At 39.3% G+C, this 26842-nt stretch overlaps 1 protein-coding gene and 2 pseudogenes across 6 annotated transcripts in view; 1 reads left to right on the forward strand and 2 right to left on the reverse strand.

The window, feature by feature from the left end:
* Nucleotides 1-26543, reverse strand: part of ALMS1 (ALMS1 centrosome and basal body associated protein) — a 222472-nt gene extending 195929 nt beyond the window's left edge. For all 6 annotated transcript variants that reach the window (XM_055312267.1, XM_055312271.1, XM_055312268.1 and 3 more), the window contains exon 1: nt 26184-26543. In XM_055312267.1, the coding sequence (XP_055168242.1) occupies nt 26184-26504 (321 nt within the window). In that variant the 5' untranslated portion in view covers nt 26505-26543. The remainder of the gene's footprint in view (nt 1-26183) is intronic.
* On the forward strand, nt 6068-12940 carry LOC129501379 (U1 small nuclear ribonucleoprotein C-like; annotated as a pseudogene).
* On the reverse strand, nt 13794-14827 carry LOC129501281 (E2F-associated phosphoprotein-like; annotated as a pseudogene).
* Nucleotides 26544-26842: the final 299 nt, after the last annotated feature.

Below are 26842 nucleotides of genomic sequence, written 5' to 3' on the forward strand. Positions count from 1 at the left end.
CCAATGGGCTGCTCCCTGCTCAGCAGGGAGTCTGCTTCTCCTTCTCCTTTGCTCCTCCCTGCTCATGTGCGCTCTCTCTCAAATAATTAACCTAAAAAAATGGTTAAGATGGTAAATTTTATATATGTGTTTTGTTACAATTAACTTAAAAAAATTAAGCCCCAGATAAATTAAACAGAAGATTTGTTGATCACAAACCAGTTTTACAGGAAATACTAAAGGAAGTTCTTCAGGATAAAAGCAAGTGACACCATGAGTAATTCAAATTTATGGAAAACATCAAAAAGCCAATTAAAGCAATTTTGCAGGTAATTGCAAAAGACAATATAACTGCATATTTCTTCTCTTTTTTTTTCCTTTCACTGATTTAAAAAGCAACTGTATGAAACAATATATATGTAATTGTATCATTGGGTCTATAACATAGAAATATATTTGATAATGACAGCACAGAGGAGATAATAGGAAGAGTCACAATGGGGTAAGGAAATTACACCACATACGAGCTCAAAAAAAGGAAGAAATGAAAAGTATAAGATAGGGAAAATAAATAGGTCAATAAAACAATCTCTACAAATATATAATTGTTATTCTCCATTCTGCCAGATTCTTCAAAAAAACCTAAGATTTTATAAAGTTTTAACTAAAACAATGCATTGTTGAGTATGTAACATATATTGACCTGTGCCTAACATTAATAGCATTAAAAAGGGGATAGGGGATGGATTTATATGGGCATAAAGTTTCTCTATATGACACTGCACTAACTCCTAATAAATCTGAAGCAGATTCTGATAAGTTAATATGTGTATTGTAAGCCCTAATAATAACAAGAATAATTTTAAAAATCAGAATAAAATGGTATGAGAAAATAATCTACTTAATACAAAAGGTGGCAACGTAAGCACTAAAGGCATAAAAGAGACACGAGACATACAGAAAATAAAAAGTTAAATGGAAATGAATCCAAACATATCAATAACACTAACTATGAATGAACTAAATAATCCAATCAAAGGCATATGTTGTGTTAGACCGCATGAAAAAAAAAAAAAAGATTTTTGGGTGGCCCTGGTGGCTCAGCAGTTTGGCGCCACCTTCGGCCCAGGGCGTGACCCTGGAGACCTGGGATCCAGTCCCATGTCAGGCTCCTTGCATGGTGCCTGCTTCTCCCTCTGCCTGTGTCTCTGCTTCTCTCTGTGTCTCTCATGAATAAATAAATAAAATCTTAAAAAAAAAAAAAAAGATTCAACTGTATGCTCTCTATAGGGGACACACTTTAGGCCCAGAAAGACAAACAGGTTGAAAATTAAAGGACAGGGCAGCCCGGGTGGCTCAGCGGTTTAGCGCCGCCTTCAGCCCAGGGTGTGATCCTGGAGACTCAGAACTGAGTCCTGGGTCGGACTCCCTCCCTGTGTCTCTGCCTCTCTCTCTGTCCCTCATGAATAAATAAATAAATAATCTTTTAAAAAAATTAAAGGACAGATAAAAAAGATTTACTATGCAAACAATCCTAAAAGAGGTAGAGTGGCTACAGTAATATCAATATGAAACATATAAAAACATAATAATAAAAAATAAATAAAAATAAAAACATAATAATAAAATACCTAAGGATAAATCTAACCAAGAAGGTAAAAGACTTGGTACTCTGAAAATTATAAAACACTGATGAAAGAAATTGAAGACAAGAGGGACGCCTAGGTGGCTCAGCAGTTGAGTGTCTTGCCTTTGGCCCAGGGCATGATCCTGGAGTTTTGGGATTGAGTTCCACATCGGGCTCCCTGCATGGAACCTGCTTGGTCCTCTGCCTGTGTCTCTGCCTCTCTCTCTGTGTCCCTCACAAATAAACAAAATCTAGAAAGAGAAGAAAGAAAAAAAGAAAGAAAAGAAAAAAAGAAAGAAAGAAAGAAAAAAAGAAAGAAAGAAAGAAAGAAAGAAAGAAAAGAAAGAAAGAAAAGAAAGAAATTGAAGACAACATAAGTGGAAAGATATTCCATGTTCATGGATTCTAAGAACCAATATTGTTAAAATGTCCATAATCCCTAAAGCAATCTTACAGATTTAATCCAATCCCTATCAAAATACCAGCAACATTTTTCACAGAACTAAAATAAATAATCCTTTTTTTAAAAGATTTTATTTATTCATGAGAGACAGAGAGAGAGAAAGAGATGGAGAGAGAGGCAGAGACACAAGCAGAGAGAGAAGCAGGCTCCATGCAGGAAGCCTGATGTGGGACTCGATCCCAGGACTCCAGGATCACACCCCGGGGCCAACGGCAGACAGACACTAAACCTCAAGCTGAGCCACCCAGGGATCCCCTAAAATAAATAATCCTAAAATTTGTATGGAACCACAAAAGACCCCTAATAACCAAAGTAATCTGAAAAAAAAAAAGAAAAACTGGAGGTATCAGAATCCCAGTTTTCAAGATATACTGGCAAAGCTACAATAATCAAAACAGTATGCTACTGGCACCAAAAAATACACATAGATCAAGGGAAAAAAGAGAACGCCCAGAAATAATATTAATAATATAAATTGAGGGGATCCCTGGGTGGCTCAATGGTTTGGCGCCTGTCTTTGGCCCAGGGCGCGATCCTAGAGTACCGGGATCAAGGCCCACATCAGGCTCCCGGCATGGAGCCTGCTTCTCCCTCCTCCTGTGTCTCTGCCTCCCTCTCTCTCTCTCTCTCTCTCTCTCTCTCTCTCTCTGTCTCTCTCTCTCTATCATAAATAAATAAATAAATAAATAAATAAATAAATAAATAAATAAATAAATCTTTTTTTAAAAAAATAGCATAAATTGATTATATGATCAATTAATGTTTGACAAAAAAGGTAAGAATATGTAATGAGAAGATGACAGTCTCTTTAACAAACAGAAACAGTGTTGGAAAAACTGAAGAGTTATGCAAAAGAATGAAACTGGACCACTTTCTTACTCCAAATACAAAAATAAACTCAATATGGATTAAAGACCTAAATCCAAAAATCCATAAAAATCCTACAAGAGAGCACACATAGTAATTTCTCTGACATCAGCCATAATGACATCCTTCTAGATATATCACTTGAGGCAAGGAAGACAAACTATTAACTACAAACTATTTAGCACTACATCAAAATAAAAAGCTTCTACACAGCAAAGGAAACAACAAAACTAAACAACAACCCACTGAATGGGAAAAGTTAGTACACAAAATATATTTTTAAAAAAAGAGTACACACACACACACACAAATAGTACACAACACCAAAAACAACCAAATAATCCAATTAAAAAATGAGCAGAAGACATGAACAGACATTTCTCCAAAAAAAGACATCACATGGTCAACAGATACAAGTTGCTCAACATCACTCATCATCAGAAAAATGCAAATCAAAATTACAATGAGGAGCACCTGGGTGGCTCAGTAAATTAGGAGTCTCTTGATTTCACCTCAAGTCATGATCTCAGGGTCATGAGATCACCCCGCGTTGCTTAAGATTCTCTCTCCCTCTGTCCCTGTTCCTTCACCCACTGAGAGCACACACACAAGTCTTTCCTGCTCTCCCACCCTCTCTCTCTCAAAACAAAACAAAACAAAACAAAACAAAACAAAACAAAACAAAAAAGCCTACAGTTAGATATCACCTCCTACCTGTCAAATGGCTAAAATCAAAAACAGAAACAAATGCTGGTGAAGATGTGGGAGAAAAAGAAGTCCTCATGCACTGCTACTGGGAATGCAGACTGGTGCTGTCTCTATGGAAAACAGTATGCAGACTTCTCAAAAAATTAAAAATTGAGGGCAGCCTGGGTGGCTCAGCGGTTTAGTGCCACCTTCAGCCCAGGGTGTGATCCTGGAGACCCGGGATCGAGTCCCGCATCGGGCTCCCTGCGTGGAGCCTGCTTCTCCCTCTGCCTGTGTCTCTGCCTCTCTCTCTCTCTCTCTCTATCTCTCATGAATAAATAAATAAAATCTTTAAAAAAATTTTTTTTTAAATAGAGCTACTATATGATCCAGTAATTCCACTACTGGGTATTACCAAAAGAATATGAAAACATTAATTCAAAATGATAATATGCACCCCTATGTTTATTGCAGCATTAGTTACAATAGCCAAATTATGGAAACAGCCCAAGTGTCCATGGGTAGATGAATGGATAAAGAAAATGTAGTGTATTTATACACATACACACACGAGAATATTACTCAGCCATAAAAGAGGAGGAAATCTTGCCACATGCAGTAACATGAATGGATCTACAGAATATAAGTGAAATAAGTCAGTCAGAGAAAGACAATTACCATATGAATTTGCTCATATGTGGAATTTAAAAAGAAACCAAGAAACAGACTCTTAACTACAGAGAACTAAATGATGGTTATCAGAGGGGAGGTAGGGAGGAATGGGTGAAATAAGTGAAGGAGATTAAGAGTATATTAATCATGAGCACTTAAGTCATGTACAGAATTGTTATATCATTATATTGTGCACCTGAACTAATGTTAGTATATGGGTATTATACTGTTAGTATAATATGTTAGTATACTGGAATTGAAACTGAAAAATATTTTTTTAAAAAACATTAAAACAACAAAAAAAATTACTCAAGATAAACAGGAACATTTCATACTGACAAAAGTCAGAATACAAAACTCCATATGCACCTAACATCAGAGCCCCCAGTAAAAACTGAAAGTAATGAAGGGAGAAATAGACAATTCAATAATAAATAGACTCTAATACTCCAATTTCAAAAAAGTAGATAGATATTCTGTGAATGATTCTCGAACATTAAAAAACAGGAAAAAAATCAATCACCTTCCTATATACCAGTAATGAACACCTGGAATCTGAAATTTACATTAGCACTCTCCAAATTAAAATACTCATGTATACATTTAACTAAATAGGTATAAAATCTATATGATGGAAATTATAAAACTCTGATGAAATAAATCAAAAAGGTATTAATTACCATGCTCATGGTTTGGAAGACTCAATAATACCAACATGTCAATTCCTCACAACATGATGTATAGATTCAACAAAATTGCAATCACAATCAAATAATAATATAATTACTACATATATTATTATATGTCCTGTTATTATATGTCTTGCAAAGTCTATAAATGCTTAAGCAGCTTCTAAAAGTATAAGAGAATATGGTGTTTGTTTATAAAATAATTTTCTGTTGTGTTTTAAAAAGATATATCATTTACTTTCAAGAGATTCTAAGCAAATTATGTTGTGGGTATTGACAAACTGATTTAAGGTATATAAGGAAAGGCAAAAGACCCAGAACAGCCAACACAAAATTAAAGAAGACAAAGGGGGAGGGCTGATAACTACCTGACTTCATAAATCACTATAAAGCTACAGCAATCAAGACAGTGTAGTATTGGCAAAAGAACAAAGAGATCACTGTAACAGAACAAAGCCCAGAAATGTTCCACATAGAATCAACTAATCTTTGATAGAGGAACAAAAGGCAATATAATGGAGCAAAGACAGTCTTTTTAACAAATGATGCTAAAACTAAACATCCACAAGCAAAAATTTGAATTTAGACACTAATTTTACATGCTTCACAAAATTTAACTCAAAATTGATCATAGATGTAAGTGCAAATGTGAAATTATAAAAACTATAAAACTCCTAGAAAATAATACAGGAGAAAACCTAGATGATCTTGAGTATGATGAACAATTTTTAGGTACAACACCAAAGGCAAAATCCTTGAAAGAAGTAATTGATAATTGGATTCATCAAAATTAAAAACTCTGTTCTGTGAAAGACAATGTCAAAAGAATAAAAAGATAAGCCACAGACTGGAAGAAAATATCTGTAAAAGACATATCTGATAAAGGATTATTAACCAAAATACACAACCTTTAAAACTCAGTGATTTGTTTTGAAAACAAAAAACAACCCAATTAGAAAATGGTCAATAGATCTCTACAGATACTTCACCAAAAGAAATACACATCTGGAAAACAAGAACATCATATTATCATTAGGGACCTGCAAATTAAAATAATGAGATCATCACTACACACCTAGTAGAATGGCCAAAATCCAAAACACTGACACCACCAAATGCTGCTCAGAGTACAGAAGTACTCTGAGTAACAGAAACTCTTATTCATTACTAAATGATGATGGGAATGCAAAATGGTACAGTCACTTTAGAAAAATTTGGCAGTTTCTTACAAAATTAAACATACTCTTAGCATACAATCTAGCATTCCCTTAATTAAGGAAAAGCCTAATCCAGAACAAGGCCTTAAAACTCTGGCAATTGTATGAAGGTTGAGAGAGGTGAGGATACTGCAGAAAAGTCTGAGGCTAGCAGAGGTTGGTTCATGAGATTAAGGGGAAAAGTCGTCCCTATAACAAAAGTGTAAGGTGAAGCAGCAAGTTCTGATGTAGAAGCTGCAGCAAGTTAACCAGAAGACGTAGCTAAGATAATTAAGGAAGGGAGCTACATTAAACAACAGATTTCCAATGTAGACAAAACAGCCTTATGTTAGAAAAAGATGGCATCTAGGACTTTCATTGCTAGAAAGAAGTCAACACTTGGCGTCAAAGCTTCAAAGGACAGGGACGCCTGGGTGGCTCAGCGGTTGAGTCGCTGCCTTTGGCTCAGGATGTGATCCCGGAGTCCCGCATCAGGCTCTTGCATGGAGCCTGCATCTCCTCCCTCTGCCTATGTCTCTGCTCTGTGTCTCTCATGAATAAATAAAACCTTTAAAAAAAAAAAAAAGCTTCAAAGGACAGGTCGACTCTTGTTAGGGGCTAATGCAGCTGGTGACTTTAAGTTGAAGCCAATGTTCATTTATCATTTTGAAAATCTTAGGGCCTTTAAGAATTATGCTAAATCTACACTGTTTGGACTCTATAAGTAGAACACTGAAAAGCCTGGACAACAGTATCTTTTACAATAGAGTCTAATAAATATTTTAAGCCCACTGTTGACACCTACTACTAAGGAAAAAAAAAATTCTTTCAAAATATTACCACTCATTGACATTGCACCTACTCACCAAGACCTTTAATGAAGATGTACAAGATTAATGTTGTTTTCATGCCTACTAATACAACGTCCATTCTGCAGCCCATGGATCAATGAGTCATTTGGACTGTCAAGTCTTGTTATTGAAGAAACACATTTCATAAAGCTATAGCTGCCATAGATAGAGATTCCTCTGATGAATCCGGGAAAATTAAATTGAAGACCTTCTGGCAAAGATTCATCATTCTAAATGATATTAAGAATAGGCATGATTCACAGGAAGAGGTAAATTATCAACATTAAAAGGTTTGAAAGAAATAGATTCCAACTCTCATGCATGATTCTGAGGGTTCAATACCAGTGGGAGAAGTAACTGCAAATGTGATATAAATAGTAAGAGGACTAAAATTAGAAGTAGAGCCTAAAGAAAGATATGACCAAATTGTTAGAATCTCATGATAAACTTTAATGAAGAGTTGATTCCCATGAACAAGCAAAGAAAATGGTTGGGTTTTTTTAAAGATTTTATTTATTTATTCATGAAAGACACAGAGAGAGAGAGAGAGAGAGAGAGAGAGAGAGAGGCAGAGACATAGGTAGAGGGAGAAGCAGGCTCCTCACAGGGAGCCCAATGCAGGATTCAACCCTGGGACCCTGGATCACATCCTGAGCCAAAGGCAGCCACCCAGGTGTCCCAAGAAAATGGTTTCTTGAGATGGAAACTACTCTTTGTGAAGATGCTGTGATGACTATTGGAATGACAATATAGGATTTAAAATATTACATAATCTAAAAATAAAATAAAATAAAAATATTATATAATCTTTAATGGCAAGGGTGTGAGAGGCAGTGGCAAGGTTTGAGAGAACTGACCTCGGGTTTTTTTTTTTTTGTTTTTTTTTAAGATTTTATTTATTTATTCATGAGAGACAGAGAGACAGAGAGAGAGAGAGAGAGAGAGAGAGAGAGAGAGAGAGAAGCAGAGACATAGGCAGAGGAAGAAGCAGGCTCCATGCAGGGAGCCCGACATGGGACTCGATCCCAGGTCTCCAGGATCATGCCCTGGGCTGAAGGCGGCGCTAAACCGCTGAGCCACCCGGGCTGCCCTGACCTCGGTTTTGAAAGAAATTCTACTGTGGAAGAGCACCTGGGCAGCTGAGTTGGCTAAGCATCCAACTCTTGATTTTGGCCCAGGTCATGATTTCAGGGTCGTGAGATCAAACACCCTGCCATCAGGTTCCATGTTCAGCAGGGAGTCTACCTGAGGTTCTGTCTCCCACTTTCCCTCTGCTCCTCCCCCCCTTCTCTCTATTCCCCTCTCTCTCTCTCTCTCTCTCTCTCTCTCTCTCTCTCTCCCCCCCCCTCTCTAAATAATCTCTAAAGAAATAAATCTCTAAAGAGAAAAAAGTTCTACTGTGGGTAAAATGCTATGAAATAGCGTCACATGTTACAGGGAAATTGTTCATGAAACGAAGAGTTAATGTGGCAAACTTCATTTTTGTCATTTTAAGAAATTGCCACAGCCACATCAGCCTTCAGCAAACACAACCCTGATCAGTCAACAATCATCAACATCATGGCAAAACTCTCTACCAGCAAAGATTACAACTTGCTAAAAGCTCAGATGATGGTTTGCATTTAGCAATTATGTAACTAAGGTATGTACATTGTTGTTTTAGACAATGCACACATAACAGACTACAGTATAATGTAAACATAATTTTTATGTGCACTGAGCAAACAAAAAGTTCCTTTCGCTTGCTTTGCTGCAATATTCATTTTATTATAAAGGTCTGGAACCGAATCCACAATATCTCCAAAGTATGCCTACACTGTGCTCAATTTTTCTGCTCAAATTTTCTGTGAATCTAAACAATGAAGTCTGTTATAAAAATAACAAAAACAAGAGTTCTGGCCCAGCATGCAAAGGGTTAGAAAGTAATCACTTCCGTAACAAACAAGGACAACAGTGACAAGGCTCAACAAATTGAAAACCAACAACTCTTACTGCCATTAGGGAACTGAAATGAAGGGCAAACCATAGTCCTAAATATGGGAGAAACAGAGAAGCAGATATGGAGAATTACAATTTTTTTTTTTGAGAATTACAATTTATTGGAGCCAAATCCAAGGAGTAGATACCCCCACATGGCAAACAGTACTAGTGTAGAAAAACCTAAATTGTTATTGACAACTTGCTAGAGGTTCAGGGTGAACAACCTGAGATTTAAAACCCATGAGTTGGGAATCCCTGGGTGGCGCAGCAGTTTGGAGCCTGCCTTTGGCCCGGGGCGTGATCCTGGAGACCCGGGATCGAATCCCACGTCAGGCTCCCGGTGCATGGAGTCTGCTTCTCCCTCTGCCTGTGTCTCTGCCTCTCTCTCTCTCTCTCTCTCTCTCTCTCTCTCTCTCTGTGACTATCATAAATTAATAAAAATTAAAAAAAATGTATTTAAAAAAATAAAAAATAAAAAAATAAAACCCATGAGTTTTACTCTAGGATCTGTACCAGGTTCCCATAGTTAAAAATCAAAGAAAAATCTCCTGCTTCTGACAGGGGCAGGGGATAAGTACCCATTCTGAAACGTACTCAGAGCATTCTGTTCTTAATAAGACCTGCCCTCAAAAAAACTATTTAACCAGAGCCTACCCCACTTGGGTTTTGCCAGAGACTAGGAGACCTAGGGGAAGGAAAGTAATTAACATCAGCTTCTTCTAGCCTTCAACAAGGGCATAAAGAAATACCCAACTCCAGCCCTCTTTTAGCTTTCCTGTCTCACTTCAGAGAAAGACAATGAAAACCTCAGTAAAAAATCACAGTCCGGGGCGGGGTGCGGGGGGGGGGGACCCTGAAACCTAATAATAGGCCTACAGAACACTTCCTTCCCCACCTCACACACATTTTCCTGCATCAATAGGGCTCCTAATAATAATAGGGGAATACAACTGAAAGTACATCTCAGGCCTTATTTAAGAATAAATTCTAGAGTACCTGGGTGGCTCAGGTCATGATCTCAGGGTCCTAGGATTGAGCCCCACATCAGGCTCCCTGCTTAGCAGAGAGTCTACTGCTCTCTCTCCCTCTGACACTCTTCCCCACTTGTGCTCTCTCTCCATCTCAAATAAATAAATAAAATCTTAAAAAAAAAAAAAAGAATAAATCCTTAGAGAAACCCAAAGATGACAGAGGAGACAAAAAGAAGGTCACCAAATTCCAAATTTTAGCCCAGGACACGTAAAGCTACACCAAAAAGTAAGCACAACCCCACTCTAGCCAGGTAAATATAAAACTTCACACTACAGGCTTAGATACTTCAGTTCGAATTCAGATCGTATTCACTTAGTAAATATGTGACTTTGAAAAAAAATTAAGACATACTAAAAGACAAAAACAGTTTGATGGGACAGAGCAGGCATCACAACTTGACTCGGATATGGCAGAGATGTTGAAATTTCAGTTTGGGAAGATAAAACAGTTCTGGAGATGGATGATGGCAACAGTTACACAACAAATGTGTAATACCACTTAAGAATGGTTAAAATGGTAAATTTTATGTTATGTATATTTTACCACAATAAAAAAAAAAGTCAAGGAGAAAAGAAGAAATGAGCTATCAAACTGTAAAAAGACATGGAGGAAACTTAAATGCATAAGTGAAAGTCATTCTGAAAAGGCTACATACTGTTTGATTCTAACTACGTGTACAATACTGTAATAATGGATATATGACATTATACATTTGTCAAAATCCATAGGATATATCAAGAGTGAACCTTAACATAAACTATGGACTTTAATTAAAAATAATGTATCAGGGGCAGCCTGGGTGGCTCAGCAGTTTAGCACCGCCTTCAGCCCAGGGTGTGATCCTGGAGACCCGGATCGGGTCCCACGTCGGGCTCCCTGCATGGAGCCTGCTTCTGCCTGTGTCTCTGCCTCTCTCTCTCTGCGTTTCTCATGAATAAATAAAATATTAAATAATAATAATAATGTATCAATACTGGCTTACTAATTGTCACAAACCCACAATAGTGCAAGATGTTAATAATAGGAAAAATGGAGAGGGATAATGTATAGGAATTCTGTACTTTCTGCTTAATTTTTCTGTAACAAAACTGCTCCTAAATAGTCTATTTTTTTTAAGTTTTTTTTTTAATTTTTATTTATTTATGATAGTCACAGAGAGAGGAGAGAGAGAGAGAGAGAGAGGCAGAGACACAGGCAGAGGGAGAAGCAGGCTCCATGCACCGGGAGCCCAACATGGGATTCAATCCCGAGTCTCCAGGATCACGCCCTGGACCAAAGGCAGGTACCAAACCGCTGCGCCACCCAGGGATCCCCCAAATAGTCTACTTTAAAAAAAGGATAGCCATCTTGCCAAGAGACCAACAAGCAACTATAAGATGTGAATGCTCCCATAAACAAACTAGATCTACAAATATAATAGAACATTTCCCGCCCAGAGCCCAGAATATGCATTCCTCTCTAGCATCCATGGAACATTCTCCAGGATAGACTATATGTTAGGCCATAAAACAAGCCTTGAAATTTTTAAATAATTCAAAATATAAAAAGTTTATTCTCCAAATAAAATAAAGGCAGAAATCGGTAACAGAAGGAAATTGAGTAAATTCACAAATGGGAGGAAATTAAGCAACAAACTCTTAAATAACCAGCGGGTCAAAAAAAGAAATCACAACAAGAATTTTCAAATATTTTGAGATGGTAACAAAAATACTACATACTAAAACTATGGATTGAAGCCAACGCAGTGCTTACAGGGAAATTTATAGCTACGTGTACATTACAAATATAACAAAGATCTCAAGTAAAAGTCTACCCATGCAACATAAACTAAAAAAAAGGAAACTAACCCCAAAGAAAACAGAAGGAAAAAAATAAGACTAAAACAGAAATCTAAAAAAAAAACAGAAATAAATGAAATACAGAACAGTGAAAAATCAACGAAACTAAAAATTAGATCTTTGAAAATATCACCAAAATTAAAAATCCTTTAGCCAGACTTGCCAAGAAAAAATGACAGTACTCATTTTACTTAAAATCAGAAATTAAAGAGGGAACTTCATTACCAATCTTATAGAAATACGAATAGCAACTTAAAAAAAAAAAGAAAAATACGAATAGCTATAAGGAAATACTGTGAAAAACCATATGTTAAGAAAGTTGATAACCTGGAAGAAATGAAAACACAAATTACTGAAAACTCAAGAAGAAACAGAAAGGGGCATCTGGGGTGGCTCTGTTAGTTAAGCATCTGCCTTCGGCTTAGATCATGTTCCCAGGGTCTTGAGATCAATACTGTACGGCTTTTCCCTTTCCCTCTTCCCCCTGCTCCCACTCATGCTCTCATTCTTTGACTCTCTCTCTTAAATAAAATAAATAAAAAATATTTTAAAAAAGAAGAAGGACAGAGTGGTCAACGGCCTGCAGAGCAACACGCCTAAGTTTTACTGTGACTACTGCGACACATACCTCACCCATGACTCTCCATCTGTGAGAAAGACACACTGCAGTGGTAGGAAACACAAAGAGAATGTGAAAGACTAGTATCAGAAATGGATGGAAGAGTAGGCTCAGAGCCTGATTGACAAAACAACCGCTGCATTTCAACAAGGAAAGATATCTCCTACTCCATTCTCTGCTCCTCCTCCTGCAGGGGCAATGATCCCACCTCCCCCCAGTCTCCCAGGTCCTCCTCGCCCTGGTATGATGCCAGCCCCTCCCTCCCATGATGCCAATGATGGGCCCTCCTCCTCCTGGGATGATGCCAGTGGGACCTGCTCCTGGAATGAGGCCACCTATGGGAGGCCACATGCCAATGATGCCTGGGCCCCCAATGATGAGACCTCCTGCTCATCCCATGAGTGCCCACTTGGCCAAGAATGACTTGACCAGACAGATAAGGAGAGACAAGAAGCTCTTTATATTCATTTTATATTACTTGTTCTACTTCACCAGAAGATCATGGTGCTGTGACTCTGGGTGTTTTCTAACAGCATAAGGAAGACTTGCTTCCCCTTCCTATCAAAGAGAGAATAGTTTTTCCAGGGGAGTAGTGGGACAAACAAACAACAACAACAAAAAAAAGGCAATTTTCATTTGTATTGCGAAATGTGAAAATAAAATTGTCAACTGTTTTAGTTAAAAAAATAATAAAAATAAAAAAAATAGAAGAAGAAGAAGAAACAGACCATCAGAAGAGACACATAGCAAGGAAAGAGAATCAATTAGTAACTAAAATATCCCCCCCAAAAAAATAATAAAATATTTTCCCAAAAGAAAAGCCCAGACTTATATGGTATAGTCTACCAAAGAGTCAAAAAATTCTTAATGCCAAAAAAAAAAAAAGGGGGATCCCTGGGTCGCGCAGTGGTTTAGCGCCTGCCTTTGGCCCAGGGCGCAATCCTGGAGACCCAGGACCGAATCCCACATCGGGCTCCCAGTGCATGGAGCCTGCTTCTCCCTCTGCCTGTGTGTGTCTCTGCCTCTCTCTCTCTCACACTGTGTGCCTATCATAAATAAATGAATAAAAAAAAAATTCTTAATGCCAATCCTTCATAAACAGAAGGAACAGTTTTGTTTTGTTTTGTTTTTTTACTTATAACTGCAGAACATTTTAATTCTAAAGAGCTTTAATACACGAAAAGCCCCATAGTTTCCAAATGCCCATCAAAGAGGGAATGAATTATCAGGCCCATCAGAGCTGGGGAAAAAATTTTTAAAGGAGGTGGAGGGATGAAGGCTGACAACCAACCATTCTCTTTCAAAAAGATAAACACTGCATCCTCAGATAACCGCTCAGAATGTTACTTGATATGAATAGGCAAGAGGGTAATAACTGTCCATGTTTGCCTTATATACTGTATTGGGCAATTAAATGCCAACTGAACTATTCAAGAATGACTTGCTAAAACGTTGGAAAAATGAAACACTTCATCCTTGTCATAGATGGCCACTTCCGTGGAACATTCGGTGCACATAACCGGGTGATAGATTTCTTCTGCTTGTGCCTCTGTCTGCTCTGCAGTGTCTTCGTGGTTAGACCTCATCTTCTTATGGCCTCGCCTTTTCTTCCTGTTCTTTGGGATTTTGTATCTTAGAATCTCCTCTTTGTTGACAGAACAATTCATCACAAACATTTTTCTATACTGAGTTTTGTATGATTCATGACTTTGGCAATCAAGACATAGTGTGGTCATGCAGGCAGGGCAATTCAAGACAGCATCACTATTTGGAACAGGCTGCTGTTATTGATATGGTCTCTGTATTCCAAAACCATGGTAGCCTCTTCTTTGTGCATCAACCCAAGCCTGATCTCTGTTATCTTTTTCAGGATCATATAATAACTCATCATTTGTTGGAATCCTGTGTCGTTTTTTCTTTTTCTACTTGGTTACCTGTGCTGTTTTGTCTTCATCTTCAGAATCAGAATCAAAATATATATCATCATAGTACTTTGTCAGAGCTGTTCCAACTTTTCCAGTTCCTGAGGAAGACCCTGTTTCCAGAGAGTATCCTCCATTGTTTTTATGGTGGAATTTAATTCAGTTTCCCTTTCTTTTTCAAATTCATCTTCACTAGATGATTTAAAAGACATTCTCTGATGAGTTTTCTTTTTTGGTCAGGAGTTCCATGTAAAAGCACATCCACTTCATCTTCAGAACTGCTCAAAGCGGGTTCCTCGTCGCTAAGCTCTTCCACTGCGTAGGGGTCGTACTCATCCTGGAGCCGGCTCATGGTGACCTACACCCTCGGACGCCGACTACAAGCGTCCACACAGCATCTGTTTACGCCACAGGTCAGAAGGAACAGTTTCAACTCGTTTTATGAAGTCGGTATTACCTGGATACTAAGCCAGACAAAAAACATCACAAAAACTATAGACCATTATCTTGAGACTATAGATGCAAATATTCTTTTTAAAAATATTAATTAGTGTATATATATATATACACACACTAATAAAAAATATTAGGCAAATTAGTGTGTGTATATATATGTGTGTATATATATATGTACATATATACATACACACCTATATATGTTCCTATGTCTTACAACATATAAAATATTTATACACCACGATGAAGTAAATTATCTCCAGAATGCACACTTGGCTTAACATCCTAATATCAATACACCAAATAGAATAATTTAACAAAATCTAATACCTTTTCATGATAAACAATACTCCACAAACTAGGAACAGAAGGAAATTTCATCAATCTGATAAAGGCACCTATGAAAAACCTACAAGTAATATCCTACTTTCAGTTAAAAAACTGGATGCTGGGATCCCTGGGTGGCGCAGCGGTTTGGCGCCTGCCTTTGGCCCAGGGCGCGATCCTGGAGACCCGGGATCGAGTCCCACGTCGGGCTTCCGGTGCATGGAGCCTGCTTCTCCCTCTGCCTGTGTCTCTGCCTCTCTCTCTCTCTGTGACTATCATAAATAAATAAAAATTAAAAATAATAATAATAAAAAAAATAAAAAAACTGGATGCTTTCTCCTAAGATCAGGAATAAGACAAGGATATCCATTTTCACCAATTCTATTCAACACTATACTGGAAATTCTATCCAAGGAAATTAGACAAGAAAAAATAAATAAAAAGCATTCAGATTTGGAAAGAATGAAACCAAAAAAAAAAGGAAAAGGAAAGAATGAAACCATATTTGACCACATTTGACATGGTCTTTTATGTAGAAAATCCTACAAAGTCCAGTAACAATCTATTAGAACTAATAAACGAGTTCAGCAAAATTGCAGGTGACAAGATGAACATACAAAAATAAATTGTCAAAAAAAATCAATTGTCTTTTTATACACTTGTAATGAACAATCCCAAAATGAAATTCAAAAAAACTACTTACAACAGCACCAAAAAAAATAAAGTATTTAGAATAATTTAAGAAAAAAAATATCAAACTTATACCCTGAAAAGTACAAAACAGTATTGAATATATTTGCAAAAGATCTAAAAAATGGAAGGATATCCTATGTTCATGGATCAGAAGCTCTAGCATTGCTAAGATGGCAATATTCTCAAACTGATCTACAGATTCAATGCAATTTCTATCAAAACACCAGCCGGCCTCTTTGTTGAAATTGACAAGCTGATCCTAAAATTCATATAGAATTGCAAGGGATCCAGAATAGCCAAAAATATCTTGAAAAAGAAGAGCAAAGTTGGAGGACTCACATATCCTCATTTCAAAGCTTCCTATTAAGCAATGGTAATCAAAAAAGTGTAGGATGGTATAAATTTGGACATATGGAATAATAGAACAGAACTGAGAGTCCAGAAATAAACCCATATATCAATGGTCAACTGATTTTCAACAAGAGTGCTAAGACCATTCAATTGAAAAGAATAGCCTTCTCAACAAATGGTGCTGGGACAACTGAGTAGCCACATACAAAAGAATGAGGTTGAACACCACATGCAAAAATAACTCAAAATTGGGCAGCCCAGGTGGCTCAGTGGTTTAGCGCTTCCTTCAGCCCAGAGCATGATCCTGGAGACCTGAGATCGAGTCCCACATCCGGCTCCCTGCATGGAGCCTGCTTCTCCCTCTGCCTTGTGTCTCTGCCTCTCTGCCTCTCCCCCCCCCCCCCGTGTGTGTCTCTCATGAATAAATAAAATCTTAAAAAAAAAACAACTCAAAATTGATCAGAGCCCTAAATGTAAGAGCAAAAACTAAAAAACTCTTAGAGAAAACAGTGGGGTTAAATCTTTAGGACTTCACATTCAGCAACAGTTTCTAAGATAGGATACCAAAACCACAAGCAACAACAACAAAAAGATAAATTAGACTTCATCAAAAATAAAACTTTTTGTGCTTAAAAAAACACTATCAAGAATGTGAAAAGAAGGGATCCCTGGGTGGCGCAGCGGTTTGGCGCCTGCCTTTGGCCCAGGGCCTGATCCTGGAGACCCCGGATCGAATCCCACGTCGGGCTCCCGGTGCATGGAGCCTGCTTCTCCCTCTGCCTGTGTCTCTGCCTCTCTCTCTCTCTCACTGTGTGCCTATCATAAATAAATAAAAAATTTAAAAAAAAAAAAAAGAATGTGAAAAGAAGGATCCCTGGGTGGCTCAGCGGATTAGCGCCAGCCTTTGGCCCAAGGCATGATCCTGGAGCCAAGGGATTGAGTCCCACATCCGGCTCCCTGCAGGGAGCCTGCTTCTCCCTCTGCCTGTGTCTCTGCCTCTCTCTCTCTCTCTGTGTGACTATCATAAATAAATAAATTTAAAGAAAAATTTAAAAAATTTAAAAAAAAAATTAATGCTATATTTGATAAAGACAGGTTAAAAAAATAATTCAACCTTAAAACTATAATCATTTAAAAAATATCTGCAAATAAAATCCAGCAATTCCTTAAGAGAAAAACTGTAACATAGTTTTTTATCCTAGGAAAACAAGGATTAACATTAAGAATAAAATATGTATCAAAAACATAAATTATACACTATAGACAAATTTGGAGATGGGAGCAGAAAGGTGAAGAAGGAGCTCAGGCTCTGTTCTTTTCTCCCATGAAATGATAACCTGATGGGAGAGTCTGAACATCCAAAAGGGCTAGAGGATAAAAGAGTGAAGATGTAGAAGAAGCTAAAGGAGGAAACATACATAGATTTCCAAACGCTGTTGATGACCTACTTAAAAGTTGGAGACCAAGAATTTCTGGTGATAGCAAGCCATGTAGCCAAATCATTTTCCCTAGCACAGCTCAGAAATTTAAATTTAGGAATTACAAGGAGAGGTGTTTGAAACGATCCATGTTGGGATCCCTGGGTGGCGCAGCAGTTTGGCGCCTGCCTTTGGCCCAGGGCGCGATCCTGGAGACCCGGGATCGAATCCCACGTCGGGCTCCCGGTGCATGGAGCCTGCTTCTCCCTCTGCCTATGTCTCTGCCTCTCTCTCTCTGTGTGACTATCATAAATAAATAAAAAAAAATTAAAAAAAAAATAACTGTTTGAAACGATCCATGTTGAATGGTCTACTGGACCAGCATTAAGGCCAACACAGTAAAGACTGTGAACCACTTACTTCCTGAACTCTTAAAAAGACTTGGTTTTAAGGCTGGGCGGGAACATTTCACTCTGAACTTAATTAACACAGTCCCATGCCTTAGCTAAGTATCAGAACAGGACTATGAACTTAATTGCTACTTTATACATTACCATTATGATCCTTATGATCTAGTAAGAGATACATGAGTGAATGAGTGAAGCAAATTTTTACTATTTTGTCATTTAACCTGAGACTAGACTGAATTAAATTAATATTTCCTATCATTTGGACTCATCCTTTTAATACACTCATTAAATACTACACAACAAACTCATCTTCAAATAGTACAGTTGGTTAAGCAGTGGAATGACTCTTGGTTTCAGCTCAAGTGATGATCTCAGGATTCTAAGATCAAGCCCTGGGTCAGGCTCCAAAGCCAGCATGGAAACTGCTTAAAACTCTCCCTCTCCTTCTGCCCTTCCTCTCTAATTGCACATGCGCCCTCTCTCTCTCTGATGAATAGATAAATCTTTTTAAAAATAAGATTTTATAGTTCATAAATGTCTAGCAAGTCACATGTTAAAGTTTCCCCTTCAAATATTTTCCAATTTATGCCAATAAATTTTAAGGTCAGTGAACAAAAGGAAAAAAATCTTAATACTCTTTATATCACCTTAAAACTACCTTAAAAAAAAATCTACCTTTAATACAAAACATCATCTAGACTTTCATGTATTCTCCAAGGTAAACAGGAAAATATCAAAACATCGGATTTCTCAAGAAAGAAAGAAAGAAAGAAAGAAAGAAAGAAAGAAAGAAAGAAAGACGAACGAACCACACACTTCTGCGGGAAAACAATGAGCTCTAAGAAGCAAGGTTTTTATTACACATAGATCACTGTTAAACAGAATAATACGGAGACAAACCATGAGAGATTCTTAATCATAGGAAACAGAGTTGCTGGTAGGGAAGGGGGTAGGAGGATAGAATAACAACTGGGTGATGGACATTAAGGAGGGCACATGATGTAATGAGTACTGGGTGTTATATAAGACTGATGAATCACTAAATTCTACCCCTGAAACTAATAATACACTATATGTTAATTTAACTTAAATAAATTTTTAAAAAAATAATAAACTAATTTTATTTGATCATTTGTCTTGAATGTTCCTTCTCTTACATTGCTGTATTTTAGGGTCAAAGATCAATTAGGCAAAATTATGGTGTTGTTTTCCCACAGTGTCTTTTTTTTTTTAAGATTTTATTTTATTCATTCATAGAGACAGAGACGAGAGAGAGAGAGAGAGAGAGAGAGAGAGAGAGGCAGAGACACAGGCAGAGGGAGAAGCAGGCTCCATGCAGCGAGCCCAATGTGGGACTCGATCCCAGGTCTCCAGGATCACACCCCGGGCTGCAGGTGGCGCTAAACCGCTAAGCCACTGGGGCTGCCCTCCCACAGTGTCTTTTAAATAAAATCATTTAACCAAGGGGGGGGGGGGGCCTAAGATAAAATTTTTCACATTGGCTCTAATAAGAGTTAAAGTAGTTTAACAAGTTCTTCTTCTAGGCTTAGAGATATAAATTTAAATACTAAGAGTTATTCAAACAAGAAGTCATAGAACAAAATAAAAGTTAGAAGACCTCATGAACAAGATAGGCTTTAATTATGGTTGTATGTAGGTAACTTATAACTTGAAATCTCCAACACAAACTTCTCCCCTTATCGCCAAAACCAATCTTATAATCTTAATGCTCATCTCAACCAATCCCTCCCTTCCAACACTCTCATCATTAACCTGGCCATATCTCAATATTTGACAATTATTCATTCAATATTCTAACACCCAGACATCTTCTAGCCTTCATGTTCCACATCTAATCTATTATTAGTATATTATTAGTATTATTAGTATAGTAGTAATGTAAAATTAAGTGATAAATGTGATGATTTTACCTCTTAAATACTTCTTAAATCAGTCTACTTTTTTCTATATCCACCCATACTTTCTTGTCCCAAAGTATTATCATCTTTTGCCTGGCAATGATGCAATGGCTTACTAATTAATTAGCATCCCTGACTTACTGCCACTTCCTACTCCATCCTGCTGTCAAAGCTGTTCCCCATTCTGCTACAAAGTGATCTTTCTGAAACACAAATCTTGTCACTGAAAATGCCTTAAACATTTTCAATGACTTTCCAAAGTTCCAGAGAAAAAGCCTGCATCCATATTTGCCTTTGGTTCCCTGGAAATGCCATGCTCTCTCCAACAGCACCTTTCCATGTGTCTTTCCCTCAACTAGGAGGTTTTTCTCTTCTCTTTGCCTAGTTAACCTTAATTTGTCTTCAGATTTTAGCTCTTATCAGACCTTCCCCAAGGAAGCTTTCTCCAGCTTCAATTAACAATGTCAGATTTCCTTATCGTATGCTTTCAAAGCACTGTTAGCACAATAAATAAAATTTTTATTTAAAAAAAAGCATGTTAGTACATAAAGTTTTACTTTTATTTTATTTTTTTTTTTGTTTTTTTTTTATTTATTTATGATAGGCACACAGTGAGAGAGAGAGAGGCAGAGACACAGGCAGAGGGAGAAGCAGGCTCCATGCACCGGGAGCCCGACGTGGGATTCGATCCCGGGTCTCCAGGATCGCGCCCTGGGCCAAAGGCAGGCGCCAAACCGCTGCGCCACCCAGGGATCCCAAGTTTTACTTTTATTTATGTGACCAAATGAATTTTGTCTGCCTCCTTACATGAACACTAGAAAGGCAGAGATTTACAAAAAAATAATAAATATATATATATATATATATTTTTTTTTTGGGGGGGGGGATAACCAGCAACGAAATTGAAGCAAGCAATCAAAAATCTCCCAACAAGAGTCCAGGGCCAGATGGCTTCCCACAGGAATTCTACCAAACATTTAAAGAAGAATCAATACCTACTCTTCTTCTGAAGCAGTTTCAAAAAACAGAAATGTAAGGAAAACTTCCAAACTCTACGAAGCCAGCATTACCTTGATCTTGATCCCAAAACCAAAGAACCCATCAAAAAGGAGAATTACAAAAAAAAAAAAAAGAATTACAGACCAATATTCCTGATGAACACGAATGCAAAAATTCTCACCAAGATATTAGCCAGTAGAATCCAACAGTATGTTAAAAGGATTAGTCACCATGACCAAGTGGAATTTATTCCTGCGCTGCAAGGATGGTTCAACATCCACAAATCAATCAATGGGATACACTATGTTAACAAAAGAAAGGACAAGAACCATATGATCCTCTCAATAGATGCAGAAAAAGCATTTAACAAAGTACAGCATCCCTTCTTGATTAAAACTCTTCACAGTGTAGAGAGAGAGGCAACATACCTCAATATCACAAAAGCCACATATAAAAAGCCATAGCAAATATCATTCTCAATGGGGAAAAATTCGAGAGCTTTTCCCCTAAGGTCAGAAATATGACCGATATGCCCATTCTCACCACCGTTGTTCAACTGGAAGTTCCAGTCTCACCTATCAGACAACAAAAAGAAATAAAAGGCACCCGAATCAGCAAAGTAGTCAAACTCTCACTCTTCACAAATGTCATGATACTCTATGTTAAAAACCCAAAAGACTTCACCCCAAAATTGCTAGAACTCATACAGGAATTCTGCAACATGGCAAGATATAAAATCAATGCACAGAAATCGGCGGCATTTCTATATACCAACAATGAAAGAGAAACTACGGAGTCAATCCCATTTACAACTGAACCCCAAACCATAGGATACCTAGCAATAACGGTAACAAAAGATGCAAAGTAGTCTATAGTTTTCTGAGTACAGGAAAAGACTTGGTTGTAAGGTTGTTTTCTGAGTACAGAAAACTATAGACCACTTAAACAAATTGAGGAAGACACAACAAAATGGAAAAACATTCATGCTCATGGATTGGAAGAACAAATATTGTTAAAATGTCTATGCTACCTAGAGCAATCTATATAGTCAATGTAACCTCTATCAAAATGCTATCAACTTTTTTCACAGAGCTGGAACAAATCCTAAAATTTGTATAGAATGAGAAAAGACCCGGAAGAGCCAAAGGAATGTTGAAAAAGAAAACCAAAACTAGTGGCATCACAATTCTGGACTTTGTGCTCTATTTCAAAGCTGTAATCATCAAGAGAGTGTGGTACTGGCACAAAACAGACACACAGGGGATCCCTGGGTGGCGCAGCGGTTTGGCGCCTGCCTTTGGCCCAGGGCGCGATCCTGGAGACCCGGGATCAAATCCCACGTCGGGCTCCCGGTGCATGGAGCCTGCTTCTCCCTCTGCCTATGTCTCTGCTTCTCTCTCTCTCTCTCTGTGTGACTGTAATAAATAAATAAATAAATAAATAAATAAATAAATAAATAAATAAATAAATAAATAAATAAATAAATAAATAAATAAATGATAAAACAGACACACAGATTAATGGAACTGAACAGAGAACCCAGAAATGGACCCTCAACTCTACAGTCAACTAATCTTGGACAAAGCAGGATAAAATATCCAATGAAAAAAAGAGTCTCTTCAAAAAATGGTGTTGAGAAAACTGAATAGCCACATGCAGAAGAATGAAACTGAGGGATCCCTGGGTGGCGCAGCGGTTTGGTGCCTGCCTTTGGCCCAGGGCGCGATCCTGGAGACCCGGGATCGAGTCCCACGTCGGGCTCCCGGTGCATGGAGCCTGCTTCTCCCTCTGCCTGTGTCTCTGCCTCTCTCTCTCTCTGTGTGACTATCATAAATAAATAAAAATAAATTTAAAAAAATTAAAAAAAAGAAGAAGAATGAAACTGGACCAGTTCCTCACACCATACACAAAAATAAACTCAAAATGGATGAAAGACCTAAATGTGAGACAGGAATCCATCAAAATCCTAGAGGAGAACAACACAGGCAGCAACTGCTATGACCTTGGTCACAGCAATTTCTTGCTAGACACATCTCCAAAGGCAAGAGAAAGAAAAGCAAAAATGAACTACTGGGACTTCATCAAGATAAAAAGCTTTTGCCCAGCAAAGAAAGTTGACAGAACCAAAAGACAATCAACCAACAGAATGGGAGAAGATATTTACAAATGTCTTATCAGATAAAGGGCTAGTATCCAAAACCTATAAAGAATTTATCAAATTCCACACCCAGGCACACGTGGGTGGCTCAGCGGTTTAGCGCCTGCCTTCAGCCCAGGGCATGATCCTGGAGTCCCTGGACTGAGCACCACATCAGGCTCCCTGCATGGAGCCTGCTTCTCCCTCTGTCTATGTCTCCGCCTCTCTCTCTGTGTCTCTCATGAATAAATAAATAAAATCTTAAAAAAAAAAAAATGTCCACACCCAAAGAACAAATAATCCAATCAAGAATTGGGCAGAAGACATGAACAGACATTTCTCCAAAGAAAATATACAAATGGCCAAAAGACACATGAAAAAATGCTCCATGTCACTTGGCACCAAGGAAATACAAATCAAAACTACAATGAGATACCACCTCACACTGGTCAGAAATGGCTAAAATTAACAAGTCAGGAAACACAGAGGTTGGCGAGGATGCAGAGAAAAGGGAATCCTCTCACACTGTTGGTGGGAATGCAAACTGGTGCAGCCACTCTGGAAAGCAGTATGGAGGTTCCTCAAGAAGTTAAAAATAGAGCTACCTTACCACCCCAATGGTGGTACTACTAGGTATCGACCCCAAAGACACAGATGTAGTGATCTGAAGGGGCACCTACACCCCAATGTCTATAGCAGCAATGTCCACAATAGCCAAACTATGGAAAGAGCCCAGATGTCTATCAACAGATAAATGGATAAAGAAGAGGTGGTGTATATATATATATATATATATATATATATATATATATATGAATACTACTCAGTCACAAAAAAAAATAAATAAATAAATAAAATATTGCCATTTGCAACGATGTGGATGGTACCAGAGGGTATTATGCTAGGCGAATAAGTCAATCAGAGAAAGACAACTCTCACTCATATATGATCATATATATATATATATGATCTCACTCATATATGGTATTTAAGAAACAAAACAGGGACATCTGGGTGGCTCAGCAGTTGAGCCTTTGGCTCAGGGCACCATCCTGGAGTCCCAGGATTGAGTCCCACACATCGGGCTTCCTGCAGGGAGCCTGGTTCTCCCTCTGCCTATGTCTCTGTCCCTCTTTCTCTCTGTGTCTCTCATGAATAAATAAAATCTTAAAAAAAGAGAGAGAGAGAGAGAGAGAGAGAGAGAGAGAAGAAAAGGAAGAGAGGGAAAAAAATAAAACAAGATGAAATCTGAGAAGGAAACAAACCATACAGACTCTTACAGAAACAAACAGAAGAAAAACAAAACAGGATCATGGAGAAGAGAGGGAAAAAAATAAAACAAGATGAAATCTGAGAAGGAAACAATCCATACAGACTCTTAATCATAGAAACAAACTGAGGGTTGCTGGAGGGGAGGGGGTTAGGGGAATGGATAACTGGGTGATGTAATGAGGACAGGGTATTATATAAGACTGATGAGGGACACCTGGGTGGCTAAGTGGTTGAGCATCTGCCTTTGGCTAAGGGCATGATCCTAGGGTCCTGGGATCAAGTCCCGCATAGGGCTCCCGGCAAGGAGCCTGCTTCTCCCTCTGCCTGTGTCTCTGCCTCTCTCTCTCTGTCTCTCTCTCTCTCTCAGGAATAAATAAATAAATAAAATCTTAAAAAAAAAAAAAAAAGACTGATGAATCACTGACCTTGACCTCTGAAACTAATAATACATGTTAATGAGCTGAATTTAAATTCTTAAAAATTAACTTAAAAATGTTTTTAAATGTTTGGGTTCTCCAAGGTTCCTTGGCATCCTGCAGGACACCTGAATGCCCATGGTGAAAGCTCAATGAATTAAGTGCCCACTGGAATATTTACCAGGCAAAACAATAACTACTACTTTTTGACAATCAAAACAGTCTATAGCATCAAAGTCCTACAGAACTTTCTGTGATGATGGAACTAGTCTCTATCTGCACTGTCAAACAGCAGCCACTAGTCAAATTGTGGCTATTGAGCACTTAAAAAGTGGTTAGTACAAGAGACGCACTGGATTTTAAATATTATTTCATTTTAAATAAATAAGATACAAAGAGCCACCTACGGCTAGTGATGACTGTTGAACAGCACAGATCTATATATGTCTCTTCTGTCTCTTCACTTGTACTTTGCTGTACTTAGTTCACTCTGCAGTTTGTACCTCGTCTATGGAGCAGTCCTAGGCAATAAATCCTAGGCTTCTTTTGGTAAATCCTGCACACAACAGAAACTGAACAAAACATGTGATGATTTGATATCCAAACTGAATAGCAAACCTTTTTTTCTCCCTGAAAAGTTCATGAATTAAATGTAGCCCTTGTCAAAATGGTCTTCAGGGGCCGACCCTAAAATCAGCTCTTTTCTCCATTGTGCATTACCTTGTGCTTTCTAGTTTTCCAAACTGGAGCTGCAGCAAAAGCCTTCTGCTATTTACGAGGGACCCCCTTATTGCTACAAAGGAGGGTCTGGAGAAGCGAAACAGGCGAGGAGCCTCCGGAGACTAATCACGTAGCGTCCATAATCCACACTACTCCCTCGAGGAGAGGCCTGCCCTTCAGGCATACTAATCTCCTAACCGTCTCCCCAAACACGGCAGTCCCAGGAGAATCACTCTCTCCACGCCTACAAACGGGCACCAGGAGCCCCACCTCCTCCCCAAAGCACTGTTAACTACACCCGCTGGGAATACGGACTCCCCGAACATCTGGTCTAATTCAAAAGGCCCGGGACCCTGCGAGAGCCGGAAACAAGAGAGAATGGGAGACTGAGGCAGTCCGCCAGAACCCGGGCAAGCGTTGGGGGCCACGAGGCGAGACGGCCGCTACAAGCCTTGGAAGGCGTGTTCAGTCCTGTCCCGCACGGCGACCGCAGCGGGCAGCGGGCAGCGGGCAGCGGGCAGCGGGCAGCCGGCAGCGGGCAGCCGGCAGCGGGCCAGAGCGCGGCGCTCAGAGACGCCCGCCTCACTCCGCCTCACTCCGCCTCACTCCGCCTCACTCCGCGCGACCGCAGCCCCCCTCTCACCTGCTCGCGGCCGGTCTGCTGGTTCTCCGAGAAGCGGTGCCGCGAGAGCGAGGACGGAGGCAGAGGCCCAGCGGGGTGCGCCTGCAGCCAGGCCTCGGCCTCTTCGTCGTCCTCCTCGTCCGTACTCTCCCGAGGAGGGCTCTCAGAGTTAAAGTCCGAGTCCAGCTCCCGCCTCTGCTCTTCCTCCACCTCCTCCACCGTCACCACCTCTTCTGAGCCCGGGTTCGCCGGCTCCGCCGGCTCCTCCGGCTCCTCCGCCTCTTCCTCCTCCTCCTCCTCCTCCTCGAGCTCGCCGGGCCACGGCAGGTCCTCAGGCTCCATATTGCTGTCTCGCTCTAGGAGGAGAGGAGGAGGAGGAGAAGGGAAACGGGGGGAGGGGAAGGGAGGAGAGCTGGCTGGCGGTTGCGGCCGCGCGCAGGCGCAAAGACCACCGCCGCCGCCGCCGCCGCCGCCGCCTCGCGCCTCGCGCCGCGCGGAAGGGGCGGGGCAAGGAGTGAGAGCGCGCGTTGCTAGGGACGCCCCGCGGGGGCGGGCCGGGGGGCGGGCCCGGGGCGTGGCGCGGGCTGCGGAGAGAGTGGCGGCGCCCTCGTCACCCGCTGGGATCTTGCGCTCACAGTACTGAAAGCTCACAATAAACCCGGACTGGGCTCCTCTCTAGG

The sequence above is a fragment of the Nyctereutes procyonoides genome, unplaced genomic scaffold (genome assembly GCF_905146905.1).
Source record: "Nyctereutes procyonoides isolate TBG_1078 unplaced genomic scaffold, NYPRO_anot_genome, whole genome shotgun sequence".
NCBI lineage: Eukaryota > Metazoa > Chordata > Mammalia > Carnivora > Canidae > Nyctereutes > Nyctereutes procyonoides.